Raw genomic sequence first — 22,410 nt, forward strand, 5'->3', positions numbered from 1 at the left:
TGTATGCAAAGTGCTGTCGAACAAAACAGAAAAGGCTCGACCTACTTGGATGGGTTAAGGTGACAGGTGAGCCAGAAGCTGTGGTGGGCTAGAGTGGGAAGGATCCCGGCCAGCAGAAGCACTTGCCAAGGCCCAGAGGTATGCCCATGTAGGGCAGGCAGTATGGATTGTGGGGGTAGGACACGCAGGATGGAGCCATCTTCCTCATCCCCACCTGCTCCCCTGGTACAACATTTGCAGTTGGAACACTAGAGAAGATTCTGGAGGACAAGGGTAGGGCCAGGCAGTCCCAGGTGTAAGCTATGTCTGCTCGCTCCAATAGTGGAACAAGTCAAGGATCTGGTGATGGGGGCTTGCATACCACAGGTGTGAGTCAGTGAGCACCGATGACTGAGGCTTGACCAACTCTGGCCTTTTAAGTTATCAGGAATTCATTCACCACCATCCAAAAGGGACAGGGTCACCATTCCCCACAAAGAAAACAGGCCCCGTTTTCCAACAGTACCTCAGAGGGTGCCCCTCAAACAGATCATCTAGTGCCAAGACACATGCTGGGTGCCACCATCCCAAGTTCACATGGTCCTCATCACTCCTCCCCAGTACATCCCTGGGCTCTGGAGCCCAAGAAGCCTTGGCACAGACGGGGCAGGATTGCAGTCTCTTCTGAGATGGACAGAGTTTAGAGCAGAATAAAGGTGGCTTTTCTGAATCCAGAAAACTCTGGTTTCCAATGCCACCCACACTATGGACTTGGAGGGAGAGCAGTGTGGGGTGCCAGCCCACCTGCAGAGCGAAGCTGAGAGACAGAGGTCAGCTAGGTTGAGTGAGTTTAGTGACACGCAAGCCAGCACAGATGCCTCTCCTCTTGGCCCCTCCCACCCTCAGCTGGGCTGATGCGCCCACGGCATGTCCCTTCTTCAAGCCCACAGCTCTATCTTAATAAACATCTAAAAACGGGAAGGGATAAAAGGCATTTTGTTTTGATTTCATTATATTTCCTAAAATTGCTTTTCTCTCTGGAATTTTTTTCTGCCATGACCCAATTCCAGCTGCCCCCTCCATGGGATAATACAATAATACTGGTGACAAGATTGGCTTTCTAATAATTTTGCAAATGGCATTTTCACATAACAAAACAGGTGGGCTTTTTTACTTAAATGGATATAATAGAAATGTCAGTCTAGAAAGGACAATATATTAACACCTGAAAATTAAATTTTAAAGCCGAGAGGGTCCTGCTTATCTGGGAGGAGGAGGGCCACTGCCCTAAGCAGAGCAAAAGCTGAATTAGAAAACAAGCTGATGACGTCTCACTAGCATCACCACCGCCCGGCACCTCCCCTCCTGACTCTTCTCCAGTGTCAAGCAAAAGTAGAGTGACATATTTTTAATAAGGAAAAAGCAGGGCTTGGGTTTCAAACTGAGTTTAGAGAAAGCAAACATCATTGATCCTGCCCTCCCCGTGACAGGAGAGTGTGACAACGCATGGCCAGGAGGGCAGGCCATCCTGATGTGTCCAGGGGCTCCTCCAGGAGCATTAAGTTCAATCAAGATGGGACCCTGCAGGATTCATGCCCTGAGTCATGTCCCAGAAGTTCCTTCAGGGCCGTGAGTCAGATCCGGGGAAGGTTCTGGATGGTGACTTCACCTCTCTGGTCTACAGTTTTCTTGTTGCCAAATGGAGAAGGAAGAGAAAAGATGCACATCCCTGACTGAATGGTGTGTCTCAAACACTGGCTCTGATCTTCTTTCCACTTAAGCCCCACTGCACTGGCCTGTGGACCCTCTGCAAAGTATGACCCAAGATGCTAACTCCCAACAAAGCCCTGAGCTCCAGGGACCTGGTGGGAGGTCATCTGAAGCCCTCAGCTACAGGGAAAGACACCCTGGCAGCAGGACAGAGGGAAGAAGAGCAGTGGGAGCCAAGCCCTCTCCTCAACGAGGATGGATCTCAGGAGACAGCAGAACAGCACTTGCCTGGTCACCTCAGTCCTGTGCTAAGACAAGGTGTAGGGAGCTCAATCCATCTCAAGAAACAGGAATTGAGGGCAGCAGCCAAGTTCACCTCAGCACACCTTGCCATGATCCCCTGGGACATCACAAAGACCTGATAACTTGGGTCTCCAAGTAGGTGGGCCATGTGACAGTACTGCGCCAGCATCAGAAATGGTGCTGTGGCGTCAAGAGAGGCTTCACTCAACAAGGACAGCCCGAGTTCCCAAGGGCAGGAAGACTGAGAAACAAGCCCTACTCTAAGCAGCAAATACCCACACAGACCAGGATCCTTTCAGGCCCACTTCCAATGATCCCAAACAGGAAAGTTTTCAAACTAAAACATGGTTCCAGGAAAAAACAGAAGCAAAAATTGCTGGGCAGAGTAACCCACCTAATGGGGTTAGTTTCAGGTTGGGGGCGGAAGGACCTGCCACCCAAGAAATAAAAGATAAAAACCCCAGCACATGTCCTGCTCCATTCTCAGTAGCTGTGTGGCTCAAGTGGACCCCAAGCCACCTCAGGCTGCTGAGCAGGAGGCAGTGCCATGGAGCCCAACCTCCACAGCTCTGTGGATGCCAAGGGCACAGTTACAGAAGACAGAATGGAACGAGTATTAAAAAATTCCTTCCATGCTACCTCAGACCAAGACTTTTCAGCATTAAAAAAGAAGGCACACAAGAGAAATCCTTTTAATAAGATTAGGAAGCTTCTAGACTCTAAAGGATGTGAGAAGCGGATGAAGATGGGTGATCAAAGGCAGCTGGTGGCCTTTGTGTTCTTTTGCAAGAGAAACAGGCATAATCTGCTTTTCTCTAAGGTAAAGGAACTTGCAGTCCCCTGGTGTGTGTGCAGGCTGGTTGCTCAGGCCCTAAGAAGGGGTGAGAGCCTGCGCAGTCCAAGTACACAGAGGAGGGGCAGGAGGGAGGCATGGGAGGGCTGGGAGAGAGCAGTCTCACCTCAGGAGCACCAGGGCTGGGACTGCACGAAGGTGAGGAAACGGGGGAGCAGGTGCAACAGAAGAGCTGCTGAGAGGACCAGGACCACAAGGCACATTGAGCCAGAAGGCACCAGTAAGTTGGGGAACTACTTCTTAAGAACCTGTTTGCACCACAGAGCTGCTGTAGGCACTGAACCTCAGACATGGAGCCCTACTCTGCATGGGAGTGAGGTCCCCTCAGGGCCCTAACCCTGATTTCAGTGCCTCTTCACTTAATAATACTCAGTCACCTGGAAAAGCAGACCAGTTCCCCTGAATGCCACATCCAGGTTCCAAGAAAATCTCTGAATCTCCCAATTATACCCAGAAGTGAAATGAAAACAAAAAACAGAAACCTTTGGGCCCCCCATGGCGGCACAAGGGGTTAAAGGACAGCACTATAAAGCTATCTGCAGCCACTGCAGCATGAGTTCGATCCCTAGCCAGGGAGTGACCCACATGGTGTGGCAGACCTCTCCTGTCCCACCCGCTGCTCCCCTCAGCAGTATTTTTAGTTGGTCTGCCTGTTCTGCTCCTCACTCTGTGTCTGATGAACCCTCTCACTCCCCCAAAACTCTAGCCTGTACCCCAGTTCTTGTACACATAAATAAATGAATGAATGAATGAATGAATGAATGAATGAATAAATAAATGAATAGATAAATAAATAAGTCTAAAAAAAAAAAAGGCAGAGGCCTTAAAGGTACTGATAGATTCTCTATGAGGAAGGCCTGAGGGTATATATGGTACTAGCAGGAGACCTGGAAGAACAGAACCCACTTATCCTGGCCCCAACTTCAATACCACTCTTGCCTGTTGTTTATGTCACAGAGTCCTCATCAATAAGACAGAAATACCCCCCTTTCATGAAAATGAAAGAAAGCACCGTGTGTGAAAAGCTTCACAAAGTAGACAGCAACAGACATGCTGGTGTGACAAACATGCAAAGCTAAACTCTCACCACACCCTCAGATGTTTGAATTGAAACTTTATGTTGTCACAAAACCCTGCACACAGATGTTTATTTATAGCAGCTGTATCCATAACAGCCACAACTTGGAAGCAACCAAGACATCCTTCAAGTAGGTGAATAGATGAACAAACTGATCCATCCAGACAATGGCGTATTATTCTGCATAAACAGAAATGAGCCATCAAGCCTTGACAAAACAGGGAGGACCCTTAAATGCATAGTACTGATGAAAGAAACCCATCTAAAAAGTCTACACACTATGATTCACTCAATCGTATGAATTCTGGAGAAGGCAAAACTAAGGAGAGAATGAAGGGGTAGTTTGCCAAGGGCTGGGGGAAGGAGAGGTGAGGAGGAAACAAGAGGGCTTCAGGGCAGTGGAAGTATTCAGTGTGACAATGTACTGCTGACACATGACATTATTTGAGCAAAACCTAGAATATAGAATCCAAGCACACAGCGAGTGAACTGTAATGTAAACTATGGGCTTTAGTTAATAGAATATTGGCTCATCGATTACATGAAATATAACACTCTAGTGCAGAATGTTAACAACAGGGAAATTGAAGGCCAGGAGGAAAAGGATAAGGGAACTCTATACAGATTTTTTCACAAAACAATAACTACTTTAAAATATTAATTTTAAAATATTTAACATTAACATTCTATTAACTTTTTTTTAACATCACGTAATACATGATTCCATTTACCTAATATTCTTGAAATGCCAAAATTGCCAGAAACAGCAAACAGACTGGGGTTAAGGAATGAGCAAGGCTCCAGGGACAGCAGAGACAGTCATTCCCCTGGCCTCACAGAGAGGCAGCAAAGTCAGGCCCTCGGGTGCCGATGGCTCTGGGAGGCGCAGGCTCAGCGCGCAGCCAAGGGATGTGCTGGGCCCTGGACCTCCCTGCTCTAAGACGCTGACCCGAGATGTGGGCAACGAGTCAACGGAACAACAGCGAGCACAATGGAGGGAGAGCCCCACCTTCTCAGCGTCTGCATAATTACAGTTTTTAAAGGCTGCCAAGAGAATGCAAGGAATATAAAGCACTATATTTATTCAAAATAAATAATACAAATACCAACCTCCAACCAGAGGCTCTCTGCCAAAAAAGGAGGTGGAGACTCAGAGCAATGCCACAGGAATAAAAAGCAGCTTGGGGGAAGGAAGGAGGTCCTAGCAGAGTCGCTGGGCTCTCACCTGCCTCCTCCAGCCCAGATCCCTAGAAAAGGCTCTAGAAGGTACAGGAAAATGCTAATGAGGAACTTTGAGAACTAGACTTGGCTGGAGGGAGGACTGTGAATTGTGACAAACCTGGTGGGGAGCACCTTGTTCAGGACAACCCTCTCTGGCTGAAACAGGAGGAGTACTCATTGCTCTGAGAGCTCCCCTGGCACTGCCGGTCTCCATCTCCCAAAAGCCTGCTTCAACCATGTACAGGATAGTTTCTTAAGTAACAGCGGCCACTCTGCTGTTGGTCTCTGCCCTGGAGTGCTCCTCCGCGATCTATATTTATCTGTATGGGGCCTTGCAGAGAAAGCTGCCTATGCCACTGCATCTTCTCTAAGAGTGTCCTGTCCACGTTCACCTGTGTAGAATAGGCGAGCAGCAGTGTCCACTTCTAAGCCCTGCTGAGCAGGGATCTGCATGCTGGGGAGAACTTGTACTTGTACCAGGTATCTGATTCACAAAGGGTCTCACTTGTGTGCAGATATGTGATCCTCCTGACAAGTGAGAAAGATGAAGATGGGAACAACAGTGGGTGGTCCAGTTTCCAGAAGAGGGGCTGCAGATGCTAAGTGCTATCTAACAGCTAGTTCCTGCAGTTCCAACACCCCAGAACTCAGAATCTGGATCTCCTTCCAAAACTCTGGAGTATACCACGGCTCATCTCCCCATGCTGGGTAGCCAACAAGGTGACGTGGCCACTGTGACATCACCACTGGCGAAGCGCATGCTCCAACTCTGAGCTGAGAAAGACACCTGTGCCCTCCTCCCAAGACCACATTGGTCTGGGGGTTTGGAGAGTGGGGTGGGGAGCAGCAAGGAGGGAAGGCATACAAGAAAGGGTTTTCTTTCATTTTTAAAAAAGGTCTTGCTAAAAAAAGTTAGTTTTACAGCTTAAGGTCTATAAATAACAAACTTCTGTAACCATATTGTAGAATATTAGGGGCACACTGGAAATAGCTCTCATTTCAAATAGGAAAATGGTTTGTGTTCACCCAGTTCTGGAAGCCAATTTTCAATTGCTTAAAATAGTCATGGTATTTTACCAAGGTAATTATACTCGTAGCTATCAGTAACAATTAAGCCCTTAGACTGGAGCACTTAATAAGGTCTCAAAATAAAATTGTACCTTCCAAGCACTGTACGTGGAAATGTCAAGCACACAAATAGGACCCTCTGAGGGGACAAAGGGGCCAAGAGTGCAGCTCAATCAGCAGGTCTGCAGGGCCTGACCCAGAGCCACAGCGAGGGGCAGCTCTCACACACCACACTCTACCCCAAGAAGACACGCTGCAGGTTCTAGAAGGGCCGGGGTTCTCTTCATAGCAACTACCAGAAAAGATTAGTCACCAAACCACCTGAGGTCCAACAACTGCCAGCTGAGGGTACCTCGGAAAAGAACACCCCTTAGCTACACGCTGGTGGACACTCGGGACTCACCACAAAGCAGCAGGCTCACAACCTTCCACAGACCACACTGACGAAGAGATTCATCATGCCAGCTGGCAAGATGGATCCCCACATGCCAGCCCTGGCTGCGTGGGCGGCCAGTATCGACCCATCACAAACATGCCTCAGAGTGACTGTAAGTATAAATAATCAGTCAGTGCCAGGCAATCAATCCCCACTCTCTCCCTAACTCAGAGCAGTCGTGAGCACAGCGGGTCAGAGCCAGGACTTCAGTGAACCAGAAAGCACCCCCAGCTTCAAACCTGTTGAACAGCAGGCAGAAAAGAGCAGAAACATCCTGCCTTGGGCTTCAGGCAGGACACTTCAAGAACAAGGACACAAACTGTCTCGGGAGGAATCCAGGAGAGAGCTTTGCTAAGGCTGGGGGACACGGCTTGGGCAAGCAGAGAACAGACCCCAAGGTGACAGAGATCACCAGCTGACTCTGCCAGGACGTATCCCCCATTTGACAGGATTTCTACCAAATCTGAGTGGCATCAGACATGATGTGATGGTGGCAAAAGAGTAAGGATGACAACCCAAATCCAGCCCACAAAGCCCTTTATCTGGTGCTCGCTAGGCAGCACGCCCCCATGTGGGGGTGCGGGGGGTGCTGTGTGTTTCTGCATAAGGACAACAAAAAGTGGTGACTCACCCTAGGTTTTCTGATACCTGCTGATAGTCAAAGCATCTTTGGCCAAATATTCCCAAAGATGCTTATTTATTGTAAATATAAGGATGGATGGATAAATAATAAACTAATAATAATTAATAAATAAATAATAAACTTGAACACCATACGTTACAATTGTTCTTTGGGGTCCAATACTTAAGTAAATGAAATTACTGCTATCATCAAAACAAAAATTAGAATATGCTGTTTGACACACATGGTCATTTACAAAAGGGAACACTTCATATAAATATCCAAATTGCTGACTTCTCATTAAAAACTGAGAAGACTCCTCTGAGCCCTAAGGCAGAGGTCGAGCTGGCAGCCGGTCCTGGCAGGCACGTGCCTTCTGAGCCTTGCAGTCGCACTGCAGCAGGGGCTCCCCCTCCTTTGTGCTGCCAGCCTGGCCTCGCACACACCTGAGTTCTCAACTCTTGCCCATCTCCATACTGTCCACCCCAGACACAGGGGTGGTAAGCCCCTGTGGTAATGTCACTCAGCTGCCTGTCAGTGCAAGAGGGCCTTCTGCAGATGAAATTATGGTCTGGACGGTAAAACAAGAAGGATATCCTGGATTGTCTGGATAGGCCAATCTAATCACACGAGGTTTTAGAAGCAGAGAACTTTCTCCAAGGCAATCAGAGAGATGTGAAAGAAAGAAAAGTGGGTAAAATTTGAAGCACGGAGGTCTTGACCCACTGTTGCTAGAGGGGGTTGCATGGACAGCTGAGGGTGAGTGTGAGAAGAGCCAGCAAAGAGCTGCAATATGTCCATACTGCTCCGGGAACTGAAACCTGCGATACAAATAAGTGTGGCAGCAGACTCTCCCTTGAGAGCTCAGGATAGCCTCCCACATTCTGAGCTGGCACCCACCGCTCCCAAGGTCCCACGGCTTCCCAAGGTCTAAACTGATATCTTGAACCCCAGATCTAGCCTCGTCCACCTGGTGTCTGACCCACGGAAGTGGAAGATAATGCACTTGCTTTGACTCCTGCTGCCACACCTGTGGCACTGTTACAGCAGCCACAGAAATCAGGTATGTGGGGCCTCTGGACACAGGATGCCCCAGAAGCTTCCTACCCTTCTCCCCAGGCAGACTTCCTTGAGAACACCCCATCACAGCTCAGCTCAACCAGAAGGAACAGGCTCATGCAGACAAAGGCCAACTCCCCCAGAGTTCCCCCGAATTTCCCCTCAACTCCAGGGGCCCACCAAGGCAGGCCGCCAATAATCCAGCTCAAAAAGTCACCACCTGATTGCCAGCAAGCACTCCTGGGCATTTATCCAGAGAAATAAATTCATGTCCACAGAAGGCCTGTGCACCAGTGCTCAGATCAGCTCTGTATATAATAGTCAAGCCCAGAAATGGTGAAAATGCCCACCAACGGGTGGAGGATTACAACAGTCAGGCTCTGTCTGCACCTAGAACACACAGCAGCAAGAGGAAAGGATGCTGGTATGCAGCAGTGGGTGGACTGGGCATCTGGGGAGTGGAAAAGGCTAGCCTGAAAACGCCACTTTTGAGCATAATTCGTTTATTTTAACACTCTTGAAATGACAAAAAATTTGAAAGAGAAAACAAGACTAGTAGTTGCCATGCTAGGGCTGTTGGGAAGGAGGGCGTGCTTAGAAAGGGGGCACAGGGTGCATTGTGAAGACGGCAGCATTTTTGAAACCTAAAAGCACGGAAACATCTACCAAGAGGGGACACAACTGAACCACACACACTGCGCCAACACCAACTTATACTTTAATTACATAAAGTGTGGCCAATAGGGGAGACTGAGTGAAGGCTCGAGGGACCCTCTGTACTCTCTTTACAACCTGCTGTGCTCAACAATTGTTTCAAAATAAAAAGTTAAAAAAAAAAAAAAAAAAACATCTCCTAGGTTAACAGTGCTGATCCTGTAAAGCATTGCTAAGAAGTGCCAGTGGATGGAGGCTTCTCTGTGTTACAGTGGAAGATGAGCAATGGGAGGAGACTGGAATGACCCTTGAAGAACGGGATGAGGGTTCAGGTATGTGTGAACTCTTACTCAGCATAATAGAAACCTATAGGCTACACTTCTAAGTATTTACAGATAGGTGTATAAATGAGTTAGTTCCAACATCCGTTCTCATGGGCAAGTATGTAAAGCATGTACATCAGTTAATACACACACATGCACGTTCCCATGTAGAAGTATTTTTAAGTACGGGTCGACACACGTTACTATGTGCACATTCAGTTCCTGGCTCTGACAGCTGAGACAGCCAAGGAGCAACAATACCTCCAGAGCAACAGATGCACCCAGATCTTGGTTTCCAACACCATTCAGGACAGGGGTCCTGGAGCAATGGCAGACTTCAGGACGGGGCCAGGGGATATAGAGGATAAGCCTAGGGAGTTCTGTAGCACCAGACAGTAAGAAGCAAGGAGTCCTCAAACACACACAACCAACTGCTGGGGGCCCATCGAAGGGCCACAGCAGCCAAACCCAAAAGACTTCTCAGTGGCTCAAGGTACAAATAGATCCCACAAGTGTCCAAGGCAACCACCACGGTAACTTGTCACCTGCTAATCAGCCTCACAGCCTCTCTCCACAGACCTTCCCAAAGCCGTGAGGTCACCAGGCATCTTGCAGCATGTGTGATGTCCTCATAGCCAGAAGGCATGGCCGGGCTAGCCCGTGGAGGCCAAGAGCCAAGGTGTGGCGCACCCCAGAGTCTCCTGAGGGAAGGAGACCAAACCACATCTTCTGTGTTTTGCATTTTCTGTCAATTTATCTTACAACTTTTCATCACCTCTGTTCATTTCTCTCTGTCCCTGGCAACCACCAATCTTTATCTATCAGTGAGGTCAGTTTTCTTAGGTTCTGCATAAGGAGATAGCACATGTGGCTGAATATTCTACTTCCATCCATTCATATGTTAATCAACACTCAGGTGGTTTCCATGTCTGGGTTGTTGTAAATGTTGTTGTCGTGACTAGAGGGGTGCAACTCATCTGTGATTTCATTTCCTTCAGTGATGTACCCAGAAGTGCACTGCTGGTTCATAGGGCAGTTCTATTTTAGGTTTTTAGGACCCCCTATCCTGTTTTCCTCTTCTGGGCTTTTCACAATGCCTCATGAGCAGTGTCCAAGTGAGAATCCATAAGGCTGATGACTAAGCCACTTCAGCATGAAATGCTGCTGGCATGCTCAGAACAGACACTGGGTCATCCCGCCTGAGTTTTTTCTGTAGAGGGTAATGATAGCTTTTCTGAGATCATAAAGAAGGGTTTACCACTCATCATCCCAGGAAACTCTCTGCTTTCCACACCAGGGCCCACAGCAGTCCCTGTGCTGTTTCCCTTCGGCTCTCCAGCCCTCCCTCACCTGAGCCCCACAGCTTGGGCCCCTCTTATCCCCTGGCCCTGAGCAACTCTGTCCATCACTGCAGAAGTCTTGTCTGAGCCCTCAGAGACAGACATGTACATTCTACACACCTGGGCCGAGTGCTGGTAAGCACTGTTAGTACCTTCCTGCCTGGCCCCTAGTCATAGCTCTAGAATGCCAAAGCCAGCTTCTCCTGTATTTTTCATAGACAGAACCTTCAGGCCTCAGTTTAACTATCAGCTCCTCTAACAATTCCTTTACTGTTGTGATGCACTGTGCATTTTTCAGGATTGGCAAAGATGTGTCTGCTAGTTGTTTCTGCCTGTTTTCCCCCACCAGACTGTCAATCCTATGTCTATGAGGGCATCACGAAACTGCCACACAGAAGCTGGTACATGGTCAGTGTTTCGGAAGAAAGGAAGATGGAGCAAGGCTGTAGGAAGTCAGTTCGATGTAAGCACCCACAATCTATCACACAAAAGTACTGAACCAGAGTTCAGCTGAGAATGTCACATAGCAGCTACCTGACATTTTTGCAATATCTCCCCATGGGAGTCATCTGAAGAGTCTCCACCCTGGACCTGTGTGGAGAGGTTGGCCAAGACCCACCGGGGGCAGCACCAGGATCTGTGGTCTTGACTGATACCAAGACACACGTGAGGTCCTCCACACAGAGATGGCATGGCCAGGGAACAAGCTAGAAAAGCCAGAACACAGCAGTCATTTAGCAGTTGACATACAACTTATTTTCTTAAAACTTCATAACCAGGAGGTCTCAGTGGCAAGGACCCTAGGTTTTCATCCAACATGATCAAGAATAGGCAAACATTTGTTAGACACAACTCTGATATTTCCCAGGTGGGCTGTCTTTCCACTAGGCCCATTCAAAACTAGCTGCAGGGCAGCCAAGAGTCCTTGCTGAAACCTGGACACCCCCCTCTCTTGCCTAGAGAGCATTTGGGGACAGATTCTGGCTTTCAGGCTTTTTCCTCGCTCATCCTGTGAATTTTCAGCATCCAAGGCAACATTTTAAATAACACTCTCGCACAAAAACCTCAATTCACGCTCCAGCGAACTCTGCTTCGAGGACCAGACATCAGAAGCTCTTCAAGCACAGAGCAATTAGAGAGCATCGAGTCTCCATGGAGGAGGCTGGGAACAGGAACAGATTCCGCCCGGCGCATCTGGACACAGATGACAGCTTTTACCAGGCCCTAGGTCACAGGCCCACGGCAATTGGTAAATTTACCAATTTAGCCATTTCTGGAACTAACAGGGGAAAAGACTCAGGGCTGACACTGGGAAGTAGATGAAACCCCCAGGCTCTGCCCTCACTGGGAGGGGACACTGAGACACTAAGAGAGGTCTCCAGAAAGGTAGGGCCCACACCAGTTCCCTCTGAGACTTCACAGCCAAGACTGGGGCTTAGAGAATACTTCTTTGCATTTCAATAAGCCTCCTGACAACCCAGCACAAAAACACACAGCACGACTACATTGCCACAACTCTCCTTTGGGGAGAAACGCACTCACACTGACCTGAGCTGTGACACACAGGTGGTTCCATGTCAGGAAGACCGCTCAGAGTGAGGGCACAAAACACTACGGCAAGAGCACACAGGGTCTGATAGACCCAGACAAACACAGACGCCTGGAGAGACCCAGCGTGGATGTGGCAGGGAACGAGCTCGGAGCTCCTGACCTGGAAAGCAAGCCCCACAGGTAGGGTCAACCCCACACCTTTGTCAGCAGCAGGACCCGCTTCTGCAGCCTCCGGGCCAGGGCCTCCTGAGTCTCCCGCTTCTTCCTCTCCTCCAACAGCTGGGTGCTGACCTCGCGGACCTCGTCCTGGAGCTGCTGCCGGACCTTCTCCAGCTCACGGGCACTGCAGAGAAAGGGCAAAAGGGCAGAGCGATGAGCCAGGCCCACAGGACAGCTCCCCAGGACAGCCCCCCAAGACGAGGATGGTTCATTACTTGTCCCAAAATAGAGCTGCACGTGCAACCAGCTCACTGTCATTTCCTCACTTTTGAATAGCTACTTAGAGCCTTTCAGGAGTTTCTGGATTTCAAATAGACACCCAGGGTGATCCCAGAACGTGGCGGGCAGCGGGGGAGGGGAAGCGCCAACTCCACACACAATGGGAAAAATTGTCAGCAAGGAAGCTCTTTGGGGAGACGGCGCTTCTGAATGAGCTAAATTACCAGAGCCAGCACTTCCATCCGAATCAGTCGGCCACAGATGTGCAGGTTGATGGGGGGCAGTCCAACAGCAGCACGGTGGGGGAGCAGTCCCCCCACACAATCCCAGGTCCACACCACCATGGTGGGGGAGCAGTTCCTCACACTTTCTCCCCCCTCCACATCAGCATGGTGCTGGGCCAGGCTCCTCCAGAGGTGGTCAAGGGGCCAGCTGGCATTTCCTGTCAGTTCCTCTGCAGGCACCTCCTTCCTCCATGCCCCCCAACTTCTACCTTAATTCTCACATTTGCTCCAATTTACTACATCACTACAACAGCCTCTCTCTTGGGCCAGCCTCCTTTACTACCAAGTTATCTCCTCTGACCATAGGTGCAGACTCGGATACAGGGGTCCCTCCAAGGCTAGCATCCACTTCAGTGAGATCCTGGCCGCTCTTTGTCTGGCCCTCAGCACCTACTTCTGGCCATCTGCACCTGTTTGTCCACACATTCTTCAAAACCAGCACAGGAGACGTGTCAAACGGCAACTAGGGCCCAAATGACAGCAAGAGTCATGACTCTGTACCCCAAAGAGCTCCCCGAGGGATCTCCCGAGAGAGGGAACAGGTTGGCTGGTAGAGAAGTCAGCATACAGAGATGGCATGGGGCAGGGCACACACCAGGCGGGCAGGAAACACATGCTATTACTTCAGGAACCTCTTCCCCAGAGGAAAACTTTAAAATCTCAAAAAAAAAAAAATCATTAGGATTATGTTATAAGGTGACATTTACAACATCTACCTGAGGTAGTGATCAATGAGGACGAGACCATTTGGAAAATACAGAAATTTGAGGCTAAGAACTACAATGACACCTGCAGTCTTACATCCCTCTTGGCATCCAATTATTTCTTTTTTGCTTTGATAGCATGATTTCAAAAAAGCCAGGTTCACAGGGGTGTAGACAATGCTTTCTTTGGAGGTGGTCTCCAATTTGGTGGTGCTAATTTTTTTCTATTTCACATCTGAGGGATTACAGGGTTCTTTAAAATTATAATTTTGTGTAATTCTTGAAACAGCTAAGTATAACTTGAAAGTTAAGTGTGAATTGCACATTTACAGAACTTTAGAACAGACGTAATAGAAGGCCTGGCCTGGGCCCACTGGCAGGGATGCCAAGCACAAGTCTCAGAGTCCCAGAAGAGCATTCTAGCGCCCAGGGCCTTGGCATTTCGCTTCAACTTAGCCACCTCTGAAAGTCTGCACCAACATCTAACTCAAATGTACAACTGGCCACTGCACCTGCCACGCTAGGCACTTTATAACCACAGCTACAAAATAAAAAACAAGCGCAAATACTCATTTGAAACAGATGTATTAAGAGGCTATTTTGAGTTCTAGTTCAATTTAAAACTATTCATAGGCCAATTTAATAATCAAGGACTGTGAAATCGACTCTGGAATCATTGAATTCAGGTGGGGAAGTTCACAAGTGCCCTAAATCACTCTGAATCGGGTAATTTAATTAGAAGAACAGCGCATTCCCCTTGCTTGCTCACACATACAAAGGCAAGAAGGCGGCCAGTGCTATCCTCTGGGAGGAGGCACAGCACGGACGCCACCAGGCTCAGGGGAAAGGCGCTGTGCTGACCAGCTGTCCTAAACATGGTAGTTGGGAAAAGGCTTGTAGGAGACCGACAAATCAACCCCTGCAGTTTGGGGAGCAGGTTGGCCTTGTTTTCACCGAGAGCCCCACTGGAGACCTCGCCTGCCAAGAGCAGGTACAAACAAACACAGCGCCCCAGACACAACGTCACAGGGAACTGCTATCCACCAGTCGAGAGCCCGAGAGCCCACTTCTAAGTGTGGGACCCGGGCCCTGTGCAGTGAGTGAGTGAAGCCAGGAGCAAGCGGGACCACTGCATACTAGCTGTTAAGCCCCCACTCACTGCGCAGAGGCAGCGGAGCCTTCGCCCCTTGGAGAAGTGGGGGCCAGGTACTGTGTACCCAGTCCACAAGCCAAAGGACTGTCAGCTGTGGGAAGAACATAGTCATGTGTCCCGCAGAAACTACAGGAAGGGGACAGAGTCTCCCAGGGCTGTGCATCAGGACCAGGCTGGCAAAACTCCTTTGTCAGGTTAAAATGAAAACCACTCGGCCCTCCCTGGGGGCGCAGCGGGTTAAAGCACTACACTAAGAAGCTCAAGCCACTTCCGCATAAGTTCGATCCCCGCCTGCCCCAGAGGTGACCACATGGCGTGGCAGACCTCTCCTGACCCGCCCACTGCTCCCCTCAGCAATGTCCTTCATCGATCTGCCTGTTCTGCTCCCCACTCTGTCCCTGGTGAATCCTCTCACCTTCCGCGTCGCTGGCCTGTACCCCAGTTCTGTATGCACAAATAAATAAATAATTAAAAAAAAAATGAAAACCACTCTCTCCCAGAGGTACAGTGCTTTTCATGAAGTGAGGCTGAGAACAGAAGATGCCCAAGAACACAGGGTCCTGAAGGAGACCCAGCACCTACAGGACCAGCCCTGGGTAGGCCACTAGAGCAGACAGCCAAACATCTTGTCATGGCACACAATGGGCTCCCTCCTCAGGTTACTGGCCCAACTCTGCCCTGAGCTCCCAATGCCTTCACTAGGCTTGACAATTTCACTAGGACCCAACTGTTTTAAACACCCAGATCCAGTGTATCACAGATGATGCTCTGAGCTCTCAACCAAACCTGTCAGGCCTGCTGGCAGCTCAGGTCCAATTCATTCACTCCATGTTTATTGAGTCCAGATAAAAAACTTCTCTGGGCCCTGAAGAAACCACCACAAGCCTGGCCTCACACGGCTCTCCCCCTACTGGGATACATATCACAGCCAAAGAAATCACAGGTACTCTGTGGACACAAAGAACTGAATGTGAAGAAACATCAACTAAGTAACTGACATGAGGAGGGAGCAACTGCAGGAAGCAGTTACGATTTCTTGGGCTGTGGGAACCAAGAAACTTGGAAAACCAGAGCTCAGATCTCGGGGGAGCCCTGTGGATGTCTGACCCAGATCTCCAAAGACAGCACCAGCCCTGAGCTGGGAGCATCACAAACTGGCTCGGCTGTGGCTGAGCAGTCCTAGTGCCAGGGAAAGGCAGGCATCCCCTTCTTCCTCGCCAGTCTCTCAGCCCCCCACTCTCCTAATCCCACTGACCACAAAGGTGCCAGCTGGCAAAATTGAGCACAGAAAAGGGAGCCTGGCACAGCACAGGCAAGAGGGAATAGTAACTGGCGAGAGGGAAAAGCTGGACAACAAGCAAAAAGATCTATACTTTCCCACCTCCTGAGAAGAGGCACAAGCAAAGAAAGGGCCAGACGATGAGAGCATGGACATCTGCCATCAGCCCACAAGGGCCCTCTGATGGTGGCTCCAGGCACAGTGATGGAGAAGAGTGAGGCGAGTCCTTACACTGCATGAGAACAAGGGTAAATCTTCCTCCCACAGAAGAGCTGGGCTTCCAAGGAGCACAGTTTTCTGATGTTTACATAAACCCAATCCAAAGCACTCCAAATTAGCTTGTCAAGTCACCTGCTGGCACACGCACCTCCCTCCGCCCGCCCCTGCCATCTGTATCTGCATGTCAACAGGGACGCTCCAGACCTGGGCCAGAAGGGGGCTTCAGTAGTTCTGCCCTCATCCCGCCTCTTGCTCCCAACAGGGCAGTACCATACAGGTACAACACCCACCAGCAGCACCCCAGACTACTGAGGCTTCTCTGCTGAAGGGATGTTCTCCCTGTTCCAGCTCGGTCTTTCTTGTGAAGTAAAGAGAAAACTCATAAAAAATTAAACTTCTAGTTCCATGCTTAAGTTGAACTCTGGGGTCACTGGCATTTCTGTGAACCTTTGTGAGTTCAAATGAAGTTCTTAGTTTTTAAAGGAAGAAGCCGGGCATGTTTATCGATCAAGGTCTTTTTGAGCTAGCCTGTGCTGAAGGAAACAAGATCTGAGCTTTAGAGAATCCATCTCTGAATGGTGACGAGCTGCAGTTAACTTTAATGTAATCTTCATCAGAAAACACCCAGCCTAAGAATATCTACTTCAAGGAATTATGAAAGGACACCACTCACTCTGAAGCAGCAGGAATCATTTTAATGACCTTCTTTAAGACGCCACTGATTCTAGCTCTTTCCTCACACGACCCATGTGGTCCCACTTCTCTTGTCTATCTTCTTCCCACTCTAGCCCACCGCCCTGGGCAGGCCTGAAAGCCCAGAAAAGAGTTTTGGTACAAACAGCTGACTCTCCAGGAAAGCGGGAAGCCTGGCGTAGAGGCCCCAAGCCAACCATCTGCCCAAGCAAGTAGGCTGACACTGGGACACTGGCCATGCCTGGTGGAAGACCCCCCTGGAAGGGTGGTGATATCCATCTCAGGAGAAGCAGCACCCTCTGTGGAGTCCTGTGGCGCACTCGGGGGGCTTGCAAGCTAAGTTACCGGGCAACTCAATGCCAAGAATAAAAACATGCCGGTGGCCATGGCCAGACCCAAATGCAAAACTACCACCAGCTTGGGCCAAATAAGCCTCCTCATAGAATACTTGGACAGAATGTTCACACACACACTGAATAAGGCAGGGAGTTAGATCTATGGCAGCTATCCAGAAGTATCAATGTGGCAGCAGGACTGACTGACAGGGGTCTCCCAGACACGATACAGTTGCATGAGTGCATTAACTTTTAGTAAGTATATTCCTGCATGAAACTAGGAGAACATTAATAAAATTGTATCATACTTTTGCAAAACTCCTGAAGGCATCTTAATTCTTATGCTTTTCATGGAAGCTAAGGAGCACTGATGAAAACCCACTAACACACATGAGCTTTAAGCTCCTCTAAATCAGGCCTCAAGTGACTGAGTCAGTCATGTGGCCTACCCCAGCCGGGAGACAGAAACCATGGGCCAGTTAGGCCAAGCAAGGCCACCATCAAACCAGTGACGCAGGCAGAGAAGTTATGTGAGGGAGGAAAGGACACACACAGACCCAGTCCCAGAGAACCTGTAGTCCCAGGTCTCTGCTCAGACCTTATCTCTCAACTGCCCTCCCATAACTACAAGTCCACTTGTCAAACAGACAGGGAGGAAGGAACGGGGTGAAGATGAGGTGCAAGAGCAGGCAGCACGCAAAAGCTGTCTGATGGGGGAAGAGCCCTGGTTGCAGACCAGGTCCTGGCTTCTGGGCCCAGGACGCCCACGTGCCATCAGGTCTGGGGCGGGTGACCGACTCCAGCAGCTTCCAGAAGAATGCCACAGTCACCGCTGACAGCAAGGTCCTCAGCAGCGGGATGATGCCCTGGGCAGCGTCCTGCCACCTGTGCAATGGAACGAGGGGCTTGGGCTCAGGCTTTCCAGTGCCTACAAGAACTGGCTAAGTTATTTCATGAGTTACTTTTTTTGAAGCTTCACATGGACTAAGGAAGAAAGGGGTGAACAGCCAGGAGCTCCATGAAACCTGAACTCCACGATCAACTGCTGCAGGTGGCTGTGGCACATGTCAGAGGTTGTGCCTTAAGAACACTCTTACGTACCTGGTCTAGCTTAACATCCCAGAAGTCTCAAGAAAAGGGTATAATCACCATCATGTCACTATTTCCTTGATGAGGAAATGGCCCAGGAAGGCAGCCGGGACCCAGTTTGGATCTGGAAGTCCATGTATGCAGGACTCCTGCCTACACATGTGGGAGACCCACTTATCAAAGCTCCGTCTATGCTGGACTCTCAGCTACACGCGCTGCGGCTCCATCTCTGTGGACGCCTCACCCACCTGTGTGGGAGTCCCAGCTACACCAGTCTTGTCTAAAAAAAAAGACGAGTACAGGAACCCTGTCCACACTGATGCTCCACCTACCCATGTAGGAGCTGCATCTATATCAAAACCCTTTGTACCGAGAACCCTGTACACATATATGGGGCTCTGTCCACAGGGGTGGGAACCCTGCACTCCCCAGAGGCCTGTCCACATGCATGGGACCCCTCCCACTCTGTGTGAACCTTGACCAGCACGGCTGAGAATAAATCCCAGTGGGTACCATCAGTCTTGCCAAGTGGCAGCTTTAGCCTGTGTAACAGGGAGGGAGAACACAGGCGCGGGGTCCTGCCCAGAATCCAAGGAAGGGGTGCTATGGAGAGGAAGACAGTGAGCCTCGCCCCATGGCCCCATAACGCCCGGACTCTCAGTGGCGTGCAGCTGTCTTTATTTACACCATCTAATTCCAATCTTTAATGCCTCCAAGTGTCATTACACGTTTCTCTGGGAAAAAAAAAATCCAAACACTGACAACAAAACCAGAGAATGAGAAAAGCAAAGGCTGAAATAATTACCAATCAAAGCAATGGCCGAGGGAGCAGGCGACAAAGCTACAGTCTGGCCTCCCGGTCATTTCTCTCTCTGCTCCCTCTGATGAGCTCTCTATTCCTAACATCTCATCAATTCGAATCACCAAATTCAATTTACATTCCCAGATAAACAAAGGCCACACAGTAAATACTCTCATCTGACCTTGAAATGTGAGAAGGAAAATTACCCTTTGCAATTTCAATTCAATCCCAACCATAATGAATAATCCAATTTAGTTGATCAGTCACCAACCTGTAATCGCATGGGTGGGACTGTCTCTCAAATTCTGGGGTGGGGAACCCAGTGAGACTGACTCAGCATACCCCAGTGGTGGGGTGCTAGGTACACAGTAAAATGAGTTCACCACCTTCCCCCAATGCCATGGAGCCCCAGAAATGACATGGCAGACTGGGCCCTCAGCCCAAAAGTCTTACACGGCCACAGCCACATCCCCAGGGCTCCTGCTTTCTGGAGCAGGTAATACCAAAGCACGGAGATGACAAGGTAACCCTGTCCCAACCGCTCACATGGAGAGAGGGCTGTCCTGAGCACTGTCTGTTTGAGCCACACACAACCCTGACGGTATGGGCCTGTGCACACTGGACCGTCTTCCAGCAGGGAGGGGAGACCTGGAGTCAGACAGCTGGCAGCAAGGCATGGCAGGAGTCCAGGGAAAGGTGCCATGTCCCATCTACTCATGGTCAGCAAACAGCCCAGGCCTGCTCTCGTGAACACTTTCATTGGAATACAGCCTCACTGACTCATTTGTGTCCTCAGTGGCTGCTTTCCCATGACAGACAGCGGGCCTGAAAAGACAAAGATATTTGCTACTTGGCCCAATATTTACTATTTGGTCTGCCAGTCAGGGCCCTCTACCACGGTTCCTGACTCACCATGTTGAAAGGCAAACAGAGGGAAGTGAAATAAAGTCAACATTCCACCCAGCTGACAACCCGTCCTCCCCCTGCACCCCTGTAGGCACTAACAACCATGGAAAGGTCCTGCTGGTCTGACTGGACCACAGGCACTCAAAATCCTTGATTCTTCACCAAAGGGCTGGCCCCTACTACATTCACTGTCACCCCACAACTAGGCACCAGACTCATTCACATTCACACCTTCTGTAAAACCCCTTAAGACTCCAGAGAACCTTCTGCTTCCAGTCTAAACAGGACTTGAAGAGTCGCCCCTAGTCGCTTGCTGCCCCTCTATACCCCATGGGGGTATGCCTAGGGCAGTTCTGCAGTCAGGCTCACGGAGGGGCAGGCTGGGCAGTTCTTTCCCATTTTCCAGTGACCCCCGTCTGACTCCTACTCTGGAGTGGCGGGTCTCTGGCATCTGCTTGCAGCTGAGAACCCTACACGCAGGAGCAAAGCCTTCCTTAGGTCCAGTGCTCCAAGAAAGCAGTCCATGACGGAAACCCACATCCCGTGGTGCTGTTAGGCGGCCTCCCAAACATGTCTACCTCCTTCTGTCTAAGTCAGACCCCATGTGGAGCACCAGTGCAGGCAGGCTGGAGAGGACAAGGGAGCATATATATATTCACTTCCACTGAGGAAGAATGGAGGGGAAGAAGCAGCCCTGACAGATGAGGCTGTGAGGCAAATAAAAAATAAACAAACAAGCTTCAGACACTCAGAGAAGCCCCATGACAGGTGACTTGGGAAAGTGCATGCTTAGAACAGTGCCGGAAGGATGCTTCAAGGCCCTCTGCAAGCAGCACTACTGAGCATTGAGCCCCAAGGAGCCCCAAGAGCACCACATTCTAGGGACTGAGCCCTGAACCTCAGTTTCTAAACACTAAACCAAAATGTGGCCTTTGCTCCAAGGCAGAGAAGAGGGAGAGACAGAAGGATAGGGAATTTGGGGCCTACAGAAGCATCTGCCTTTAGACAATCTCAGTGAGACAATCTTGACAAGAAAGCCAACCACAAAAAAGCAGTAGACTGGACAGTGATGAAATGTCAGCTCCAGGCCCAGTTCTCAGAGCTCTGTCCCCAGGGCCCTCAACTTCCCTGAGTATGAAGTGCAAATACTCCACAAGATACATGCCAAGAGTCACTATAGTAAAAACATGGGCATTAAGTCTGGCATATCACACCACTAGTCTTGCTATGACCCACAAGTTTCTGACAGACTCATCTTCTGAGCTCCAGCTGTGCCAGTGGACAGTGGAGCAATGGCATCTTCCCAGCAATCTGTTCCCAGATACAGATGTGCCTGACCCATTGCTCTGGGTACCAACAAAAGGCACCATTTAGTGTGTGTGGAGGGGGAGGAGGGCATATAATGGGCAGGATTAACAGAATGTGGCTCACCTCAAGACATGCCTGTGACTTATTTTGGACCCAGCTCTAGACTGGGTCCAGAGTCAAGATATTCCTTCATTTCATTTCCCGAAGAGACCACAACAAGTGCACTGTTGGGAGCAGATTGAGGGAAGCAGCACTAGTGACCTGCGGAGGTGCCCAGACAAGGAAGCAGCAGACCTACACTATATGGCACAGTGCTGGCAAGCATGTACCCCATGAGATTCTCAGTAAATGCTGATGCCTCACCACATACTAAGTGAAACATCCCACCTCATCCCGGTGGCACAGAACTGAACATCAAACTCAAATAAGGCCACTAAACAGATAGGGAATTATCATCAGGAAGCAAGATACTAAGGGACATGAAAAACAAGCTAACATCCCTGTGTCTCCTATGACCTCCGCAGAGGAGAGCTGATATGAGGCTGTCAGTGCAGAGCGGGGCCCAACCTGGGGTCATGCTTAGGGCACAAACCAGAGGGAGGAGCTGAACAGAGGAACCAGGCCCAAGAGGGAAGCTCGGACGATGTGTGAGGAGTGAGACTTGAGTGAATCAAACAAGCAGGTAAAAGATGAGTCTGCATAATGCCAGCCACGTCTGTCTCAGGACTTGCCCAGTGGCCCAATTAGCAACTCTGATGGTGGGGTACCCAACATGCCGGACAATCGATAGCAGCACATCGGCAAGCAAAGTGAGATTGCCAGCACGCCACGCAGGCTTCGATCGACACCTGTGTTCCATTTAGTCCGCCCTGCTGCCGTGGTAGTGCCTGATTAATAAAGCCCATTCTGCCTGTTTATTTTGCCATCGATTTTGCTGTCCTGAACCCAAAGAAGAAGAAGAAGTTAATATCCAGTTAGGTGTGGCACCTTCCAGGGATGCCGA

General features: G+C 49.7%; 1 protein-coding gene across 3 annotated transcripts in view; it reads right to left on the reverse strand.

Moving 5' to 3' along the window:
* MAD1L1 (MAD1 mitotic arrest deficient-like 1 (yeast)) overlaps window positions 1-22,410 on the reverse strand; it is a 321,869-nt gene that overhangs the window by 180,044 nt on the left and 119,415 nt on the right. For 2 of the 3 annotated variants that reach the window (XM_012729276.1, XM_004688054.2), the window contains exon 11: window positions 12,396-12,540. In XM_012729276.1, the coding sequence (XP_012584730.1) occupies window positions 12,396-12,540 (145 nt within the window). Of the gene's footprint in view, window positions 1-4,654; window positions 4,702-12,395; window positions 12,541-22,410 lie in introns of those variants that run through there. The other variant, XM_012729277.1, reaches the window with a different exon arrangement.

The sequence above is a fragment of the Condylura cristata genome, unplaced genomic scaffold, assembly GCF_000260355.1.
Source record: "Condylura cristata isolate star-nosed mole 26May11 unplaced genomic scaffold, ConCri1.0 scaffold00024, whole genome shotgun sequence".
Lineage (NCBI taxonomy): Eukaryota > Metazoa > Chordata > Mammalia > Eulipotyphla > Talpidae > Condylura > Condylura cristata.